At 42.5% G+C, this 9,733-nt stretch overlaps 1 protein-coding gene across 1 annotated transcript; it reads left to right on the top strand.

The window, feature by feature from the left end:
* The first annotated feature begins 85 nt into the window (after positions 1-85).
* LOC138948018 (acetylcholine receptor subunit alpha-like) lies at positions 86-8,806 on the top strand. Its single transcript, XM_070319545.1, has 3 exons — positions 86-372; positions 5,712-5,880; positions 7,237-8,806. The coding sequence occupies exons 1-3, from the start codon at positions 86-88 to the stop codon at positions 8,443-8,445; spliced, it is 1,665 nt and encodes a 554-aa protein (XP_070175646.1). The 3' UTR covers positions 8,446-8,806.
* Positions 8,807-9,733: the final 927 nt, after the last annotated feature.

Here is a 9,733-nt window from a genome sequence, read left to right as displayed (position 1 = left end):
AAGAAGAACACGATTTTAAATCAACTAAGACGCATTACGAAAAAGAAGCACAGAAACAAAAACACAAAAATCAAAGTAGAAAAACATGAACAGACAACGATTCAGCCGCTTACATTTCGCACAATACCTCGTTCTACTATCCATCGTCCACGCTCGAACCGGAAGCTGTCCGACTCCTACGGACGGTAACCCTACGGACGAGAGGTACTTGATTCGCGAAGTGCTCCTGAAGGACTACGATCCTGTGGTTCGTCCTGTGCTCAATCCTGCTGATCCTGTCAACGTGTCGGTCTCCCTCGGTCTCAAGACTGTCATCGCTCTCGACATGAGACTGCAAACCTTCCTGAGCTTCGCGTGGTTTACTGTCCGTTGGTATGTTGGCTGTTAATTTCTTTCATTTCTCTTTCATTCACTCTGTTATCCCCATGCTGGGAACATTCGCTCTTTCGCTCGTGTACGTCAAAATGAATGGTGGCCATTCCCATACATCTCCATTCCCATTTCTTTTACTCTGTTATCCCCATGCTGGGAAAATTCGCTCTTTCGCTCGTGTACGTCAAAATAAATGGTGGCCATTCCCATACATCTTCATTCCCATTTCATTTACTCTGTTATCCCAATGCTGGGAAAATTCGCTCTTTCGCTCGTGTACGTCAAAATGAATGGTGGCCATTCCCATACATCTCCATTCCCATTTCTTTTACTCTGTTATCCCAATGCTGGGAAAATTCATTCTGATAATCATCGGTCCACGGCTATCGCCAGTTTCTCTCTGACAGCATGCTGAGTTATTGCGCGAATCTATCAAAACAAGAATACAGAGTTATCTTCCATATGTTTTTTCGCGAGCACTGATCTAAATTTGAGATCAGTGTTCGCGAGACGAAAATGATTGCAGATTGGCCGACTTCGACAGTGATCTCCGTTCTGTTCTTCACAGTTATCATAAAGACATCGTTCTAAGGTCAAAACAAGTCGAAATTTTGAGACTGCTGTCAGAAGGAGACCGTGATATATGGTTGCATCACTCTCAACTGGTTACAGAAAAAATCGTCTGCTCCGGCGCGCGCCGAAGCCAAAGTTGATTATTACGTGACACTTTAGAGTTGTTTGCACAGTAAATACATCCGCGAAAGATAGCTCGCTTGAAACTGTCTTACATATCAATTCCTTTGTAATTTAAAAATTACACAACACCATGAAAAATCATTATCGTCGATCGCGAATCTGCTTATATCCATAACTCATTACGAAAAGATCTAAATATGTAAAAAATAAAAAATAAAAAAAAATAAAAAAATTGATTTCCTCTCCAGAGAAGCCGGGAAAACAAAGGCATCCTGTCAGGGATAGAATGAGACCCGAAGGGAAGTAACTCATTTTTGACCTGAGTTCAGGATGGGGAACATTCGCATTGCTTCCTCCGAGCGGAAAGCTAGCAATAACAATGGTCGCGTTACCCAGGCGTGTTTAGGTGTAATCAGCCACCTCCACTTATGGCAGAATGACCGAGGTCTTTTACGTGCCACTGTGTTGACACGGAGGTGGGGCATGGATACCGTCTCTGAGTCTTCACATAAAGTTGACCCGTGTCCGTCCCGGCCCGAATTCGAACATGTGACCACGGACCTACATTCTACTGGATGGCTGTCTCAGGATCTAGGTCACTTTAGTGGGAATATCGGTCAACTTCGAAACCTGGGGACCAGCCACTTCCGGTTCCCCTTTCAGAGTAATGAGATTGCTGGGGCCGTAGAATTGTTCATCCAGTTTTGTCCTTTTTTTCCAAAGTTGATATTAGTCGGAAGAAACAAGGACACGTGTGGTACGTGGGGGTATTTCCCGGCGAGTTTTCAGTGTTGTTGTTGTTGTTGCGAAGCGAAGCGGCTTCCCAGTGCGGAAGGCAGGCAGTGTGTGCATCAAACAGTGTTGTTGTGATGGATGGATGAGTGAGTGATCAGGGTGAATGAGTTAGTTAAACTGTGACTGAATATCTATTGATTGATTGATATTAAAGTGAACATTAGGGGGGGGGGTTAGAAATGCACCATTGTGCACTCGCCTTGATGTAAGGAACATTACTGCAGTCTCCAACAGCTTCAAAGTGGGTTAGACAGGCTCTTGATAAAGACTGAGGCAAAATGTGCCAAATCACACATTGTCTTGTAAGAAGGAAAAATCTTCATTTGTCACCTTTCTGCACTTTTTTGACTTTGAGTGCATAGCCACAATGGTCACAGACAAGATGCATCAAACAGATTTCAAAAAGACCCCAAACTGAACTTGTTATGACTATTTGTAACCCCTCTCACCTTTTTGACTTGGCCGTACCCAAGCCAAAAGGCTAAAAAAAATCATAACTAATTCCATGTTGACTTTTTGGTGGGGTGGACCTATTGTTCCAGACTCGCCTTGATTAGAGCAACACTAGTGCAGTGTCCAACAGCTTTTAAAATTTGTTTTGACCTCTTGACAATGTACATGTCAACAATCCCTGACTGTGATGTAGTAAGAAAAAATCTTCATTTCTCCCCTTTCTCCACTTTTTTGTGTGTCAGTGCATAGCCACAATGGTCACAGAAAAGATGCAGCAAACAGATTTGAAAAAGACCCAAAAGTGAACTTGTTATGACTATTTCTAACCTTTCCCACCTTTTTGACTTGGCCGTACCCAAGCCAAAAGGCTAAAAAAATCATAACTAATTCCATGTTGACTTTTTGGTGGGGTGGACCTATTGTTCCAGACTCGCCTTGATTAAAGCAACACTAGTGCAGTGTCCAACAGCTTTTAAAATTTGTTTTGACCTCTTGACAATGTACATGTCAACAATCCCTGACTGTGATGTAGTAAGAAAAAATCTTCATTTCTCCCCTTTCTCCACTTTTTTGTGTGTCAGTGCATAGCCACAATGGTCACAGAAAAGATGCAGCAAACAGATTTGAAAAAGACCCAAAACTGAATTTGTTATGAATATTTCTCACCTTTTTTGGACTTAAAAAAATTTGGCCCAACAAACACAGCAAAAATCTTCATTTTTCCCCTTTCTTCATCATTTTGTCAGATCGAATTCATCCTCGTCCTGTGAGGGAAAAAAACCCGTCTATGAAATATTCATAGTTGTTATACGAATTGAAAACAAAAAGGCTATTAATGAGAACACAAACAAGCCAAAGTTTGCAAACTACTAGCTTAGTAGACTAGGAGTAGGAAAGTCTGCAAGTGTACTGTTGCACAACTTACAGTCGACAAAGCGAGTATTTACGGCGACAGGGTGAACAAAAAACGTAAGCAAGAAGATTTTCAATATTATAAAATCAACAGTTCATAAGTTATACGCGGAAAACATAGTAATAGCTTTCATTTTACCCGAAGAATGTCGTCGACGTTGAAGTTTTTGCAGACGACATTGCTGGTGGAATTGAAACCGGATGTGATCGATCCCCAGCAGTTGGTTTGACCTCGTTTCTCTCACTGCCTGACAAGGCGAGAGAGAGAGAGAGCGCGCACTGAGACAGCCATCCAGTAGAATGTAGGTCCGTGCTGTGACCTTAGGATCACAAGTCCAGTGCTCTACCAACTGAGCTACCCGACCCCCTTACTAATAATACAGAGGACGGTTGCAAGGAGAACGGTCCAATACTCAGTACGAAAACGAGTCAAAGATGGTGCCATTTTCTCCTCTCAGGCGGACGGTGTTACACCCTTTTTGTCCACGACGGAACGCATAAAAACATGAACAGTTGCTTGGACTTGTTGTGGTGTATGCGCTTGTGTCTATGTGCCCCTGTGTCTGTTTCAAAGAGAATATCTACGCATGTATCCTTGCGCGTACAAAATCAAACGTCGAGAAGTATAAATCGTCATTGTCGTGCGTGGAATTTTCGCGTAACTCGTGTTAAACCGTTTGTCGTGAGAAAGACAAAACTGATTATTTTGTATTATGAAATAGTGTTTATATTCGTTCCTGGTTTAGTAGATAGAAAGGTAAACGAATGTTAAATCATGAATTGTCAATCGTATCTAAGAGAATATTTTCACGGAGACTGATTTACTTAGTCTAAAACTCAACAACATCAACATCACCAAGAATCGAGTTATGCCCAAATTCAACGATGACTTGCTTTTAAACATTAATTAGTCAAGTTTTGACTAAATGTTTTAACATAGACGGGAAATCGAGACGAGGGTTGTGATGTATGTGTGTGCGTGCGTGTGTGCGTGCGTGTGTGCGTGCGTGTGTATAGAGCAATTCAGACAAAACTACTGGACCGATCTTCATAAAATTTCAAATGAGAGTTTCTGGGTATATTATCTCCAGACTCCTTTTTCATTTTGTTGGATAAATGTCTTTTATGACGTCATATCCGGCTTTTTGTGAAAGTTGAGGCAGCACTGTCACGCTCTCATTTTTCAACCAAATTGATTGACATTTTGGTCAAGCAAACGCCGACGAAGTCGGGCTATGGTAGTGCATTTCAGCTTGGAAGCTTAAACATTTGTTAATTAGTTTGCTCATTAAAGTTGTCATTATAATCGAATTTTCCGTTACAGATAAAAAAAATTATCGCATTGTAATCTTAAGCTACTCCTGAATTCAAAAATATATAGATATGTCATGTTTACTCTAAAAATGTGCTCAGAATGGAAGAAAATAGGTTCAGTAAGTACTACGGTCGCATGCTTCGCGGAGACGAGCGTGACCCGCCTCGGTCATTGGGTCTGAAGCTAGTCTTGGCGATGACTGTTCTTTTGGTTATTGATCTAATTATAGTTTATTATTACCAATTCAGTGCCCCATATGGCTTTTTGACCAATCAGGACGGAATCTAGGTGACCTGTTAAATGTTATAACGTTCAGGCAGGGACCCGTTTTGTTTATCAAGCTAAAAATTTACAAGACAAAGTAAACATTTAAATCAACAATATCAGCGTGATTTATTCTACAGAATGACACTTCAAATGCTGTCAGATAATACTCTCTTTATCTAAAAAAAAAAATACCGAAAAGCGAGTTTTGTCGGTGGGTGCTTTACGGAACAGCAAGGTACCGCCCATCCTCTGAGTGTGAAATGCTGACCCGCTCACTCGAAATCTAAATTACCTAAGTTCGGAAAATCAAGAGAAATTGCGTCACTCGCGTTACGTCAAATGTATCTTTACGTCATTTCCCATCCGTCTGGAGTCGGTTCTAAATCTGTCGCTCTCTATTCAACAAGAAAAAGCGAAGCAACCGAAACGCATGTTCAACATGGTTTATCTTGTGAGATTGTTGTGTGTCAAACGCATTTGATCTGTGAATATTCATCACGTCAGGAGTATTACTCTGATTGGCTGACCCAGGTCACGAGAATTCTTTGACTGACAGGCATAATCAGGTACGTAGGAGCGCTCAAGTTCCCATTGCGGCTGTTCTGTCTAATTCGCGGGGTCGCTTCAAAATTTGTTTTGGTCGAATTAAACGGTAATAAAACCGTTATTCCTAATATGCTGACTGTTAGCAAATGATAACAGTCATGTCTCACAAACGATATCAGCATTCGCCTAAAAGGCTCATGCTTGATATCTTTTTTCTCGACATGCCTGTTATCATTTGCTAACAGTCAGCATATTAGAAATAACTCATAATAACGACTGACTAAATGTTTATTTATCGCTTCACGCGACTTGTTTTTGTTTGTTTCATTCTTGCTTTTTTTCCTTTTTTTGTCAGGTTTGACCAGTTGCTGACATGGAACTCTTCAGACTTCAACAACATCACGGCAGTGTACCTCCCGGTACACAAAGTATGGCGGCCCGATCTGGTCATCTTTAACACAGTGGGCGACATCAGCGCCTTGAGGGACCAAACAACTAACGTCCAGGTTCGACACGACGGACGAGTAAGCATTCAGTATTTACTGCATAGTATCAAGCCTCAAATTAACAGGGCGAAGTCGACTTCTCGAAGTATACTTCGCGAAGCTGGCCGCACGGAGCTCTAGCGCTGAGTTCTTGGTAAAAAGACTTCGCGATGTCGACTTCGGGCTCCATTAAAGCCTGTCCTAAACTGGGAGAAATCGACTACGCGAAGAATACTTCACGAAACTGGCTACTCAAAGCTTTTAGTATTGAGTTTTCGGTAAAAAAAAGACTTCGTGAAATCTTCGCGAAGGCACATGTTTCTTACATGTCTTTTGTGTGTAGTTTCAGAGTCACACGTTTCTTACAAGTCTGTTGTGTGTAGTTTCAGAGTCACATGCTCCTTACAAGTCTAGTTGTGTAGTTTCAGAGTCACACGTTTCTTACAAGTCTAGTTGTGTAGTTTCAGAGTCACAAGTTCCTTACAAGTCTAGTTGTGTAGTTTCAGAGTCACATGTTTCTTACAAGTCTGTTGTGTGTAGTTTCAGAGTCACAAGTTCCTTACAAGTCTAGTTGTGTAGTTTCAGAGTCACATGTTTCTTACAAGTCTGCTGTGTGTAGTTTCAGAGTCACAAGTTCCTTACAAGTCTTTTGTGTGTAGTTTCAGAGTCACAAGTTCCTTACAAGTCTGTTGTGTGTAGTTTCAGAGTCACATGCTCCTTACAAGTCTGTTGTGTGTAGTTTCAGAGTCACATGCTCCTTACAAGTCTGTTGTGTGTAGTTTCAGAGTCACAAGTTCCTTACAAGTCTTTTGTATGTAGTTTCAGAGTCACATGCTCCTTACAAGTCTGTAGTTTGTAGTTTCAGAGTCACAAGTTCCTTACAAGTCTGTCACGGATGTGTAGTTTCAGAGTCACGTGCTCCTTACAAGTCTATTGTGTGTACTTTCAGAGTCACATGTTTCTTACAAGTCTGTTGTGTGTAGTTTCAGAGTCACATGCTCCTTACAAGTCTGTAGTTTGTAGATTTGGAGTCACTATGATGTTCCTTACAAGTGTGTTGTTACAGTAACTTCTATTGTTAAAGATACATTGTGCATGTTCTATTTTTCAACATATTTCAAATAAATTTGAATAACTTCACATAAACATACATGCATCATCATCATCATCATCATCATCATCATCATCATCATCATCATCATCATCATCATCATCATCATCATCATCATCATCATCAGTATCAGTATCATCATCAGTATCATCATCAGTATCATCATCAGTATCATCATCATCATCATGATCATCATGATCATCATCATCGTCAACATCATCATCATCATCATCATCATCATCATCGTCATCAGCTCCTCAGAAGTCTGGTGTGTGCTGTTTCAGATGTCGTGGTCCTCAGGAGGCAAGTTCGACACGTACTGCACGGTGGACATCACCTACTTCCCATTCGACGTCCAGGCGTGTTCCGTGGACCTGATGACCTGGTCTCTGCCCATCACCGTCCTCAACGGCACTTTCGCTGACCCCGTGTGGATCTGGATGGACCAGACAGAGTCCCACCCCGAGCTGCGGCTGGTTGGCACTGACCACGAGTACGTCCTCCGTCCCTCCGGCTTCTGGGTCCTGATCTTCAGGGTTCGCCTGCAGCGAAAGCCGCTCTTCTACGTCGTCAACATCATCGTGCCCATGACGCTACTGTCCTTCCTCAACTGCCTGGTCTACGTGCTGCCCACTGAGTCCGGCGAGAAGATGACGGTCAGTGTGACGTCATTCCTCTCGCTGGCCGTCTTCGTGTCCTTCATCAACGACACGCTGCCGCAGAACTCGGACTCCACGTGTCTGTTCAGTCTCTACGTCATGGTGCACATGGCCCTCAGCCTCTGCTCCACAGCCGTCTGCGCCGTCACTGTCAACTTGGCCAGCAGAGGTCGTGGCCATGACCTCAGTCCCAGGTCAAGAGGTCGTGACCGTGACCTTAGTCCCAGGGATAGAGATCGTGACCTTTGCTTCATTGATAGAGGTTGTGACTTTTGCACTAGCGCTGGGGGTCGTAACCCTTGCTATAATGGTAGAGGTCATGACCTTTGCTCCAACACTAATGGTCGTGACCCTTGCCTCAATGCTTCACAGTTGTTGCAGCGGTCACGGCTGAGTGACACAGAAAACCATGAGTCGCCGGAAGCATCGAAGGACGATTCTGACAGTCTACAGTATCCTTCCAGCTGTCTCTCCTGTCCGACCCTTTCGCTCTTGCACGGCAAAATGAATGGTGGCCATTCCCAAACGTCTTCAACTATTGACTATGATCCACCGCAGCCTACACACTCTGGCTCGTCCCAACCTGTAGAGAGGGCGAACAACGACACTATCCCAGCGCCAAAAAGCGTCAGTATTGAGGAAGTGACGTCCCAAACCACGGCCAGCGAATCATCTCGCTGCACGAACGAGAACTTGTCCGAGAATGTCGGTGATTACTGGAAAGAGTTAACTGTTCGCCTCGACAAGCTGTTCCTGTGTGTCATGATCTGCGCCAATCTCATGAGCTGTGTCGTCTTCATTCTTCTCATGAGCAGAGCCGGTACTGTTGTTTAGAAGTGTACTACATGTAGATGTACTGGTGTTTAGAACTCTACTACAGATGTACAGATGAGCTGTGTCGTCTTTATTCTTCTCATGAACAGAGTCGGTACTGGTGTTTAGAAGTGTACTATAAATGTACAGATGAGCTGTGTCGTCTTTATTCTTCTCATGAACAGAGTCGGTACTGGTGTTTAGAAGTGTACTATAGATGTACAGATGAGCTGTGTCGTCTTTATTCTTCTCATGAACAGAGTCGGTACTGGTGTTTAGAAGTGTACTATAGATGTACAGATGAGCTGTGTCGTCTTTATTCTTCTCATGAACAGAATCGGTACTGGTGTTTAGAAGTGAACAATAAAAGTTCCTGAGCTGTGTCGTCTGTATCTTTCTGATAAACAGATAGTCACCTGGCTGGCTATAGTGGAAAGGTTACTTTTGGTGGTCACATTAGATATTATGTTTTTTGGAAAGTTCGTTTTATTTGCAGCCACAGTTCGGTAAACGACAAATGGCTAAACCCAACCACCTAAGAATGAGAAGCGTTTTTGTAACATGACCCATATTCTGCAAAAATGCAGCCATGACGCAGGGGGTAGGTTACAAAAAACCGTCATGTACCGCTTGACTGCATACGGATATAAGCAAATTATACCTTAAACGAAAGCTAAAGATTTTTGCCATCAGACAGCAAGTAAAATGCCTAATTCGTATACACAGTTTTATTTTTAACAACATCTGTATAACATGCGGACGACAAAACAGGAAATGTCATTTTCTCAATCGATATGTATAGCTAACTGAACGCCTGGTTGAAACCGCAATCAAAAACATCTTGAAAATTGTTTATTCTCACAGCTAGAATTATTTTACATCAACAATTGTTAATTTACCGAGGAAAACAACAGTCACATAAGATACATAATGGATGATTTTGAATCAACTCCGAAAACCGAACCGGGTCGAAGCAAAAAAGAGTTTACACATACACAGGCTTGAAAAAGGATAATTTGGTTCAATCTGTTAGATTTTTACCCATAACGTTAAAGATCAGCTTAATATAGAGCGAGTTTTAGCGTCAACTAAGGTGACTCGAGTCGAACCGGAGGTCGCAAAAACTCGGTCCGGTACGACTGGAGTGACGTCACCGGTTAACCAACTTTCAACCTTGCTTCCTGCGTAGGGTCTCTCCAGTTCCAAGATGGCTGCCAAGGCGAGGTGAGAAACTTCTGCAAATATTTTTTGACAAAGTTACGGATTGTGAGAAGACATTTGTTGTAAATCACTTAGCCTTTCAAAAATT

The sequence above is a fragment of the Littorina saxatilis genome, linkage group LG15 (assembly GCF_037325665.1).
Source record: "Littorina saxatilis isolate snail1 linkage group LG15, US_GU_Lsax_2.0, whole genome shotgun sequence".
Classification (NCBI taxonomy): domain Eukaryota; kingdom Metazoa; phylum Mollusca; class Gastropoda; order Littorinimorpha; family Littorinidae; genus Littorina; species Littorina saxatilis.
This window is presented reverse-complemented; position numbering and strand designations above follow the sequence as displayed.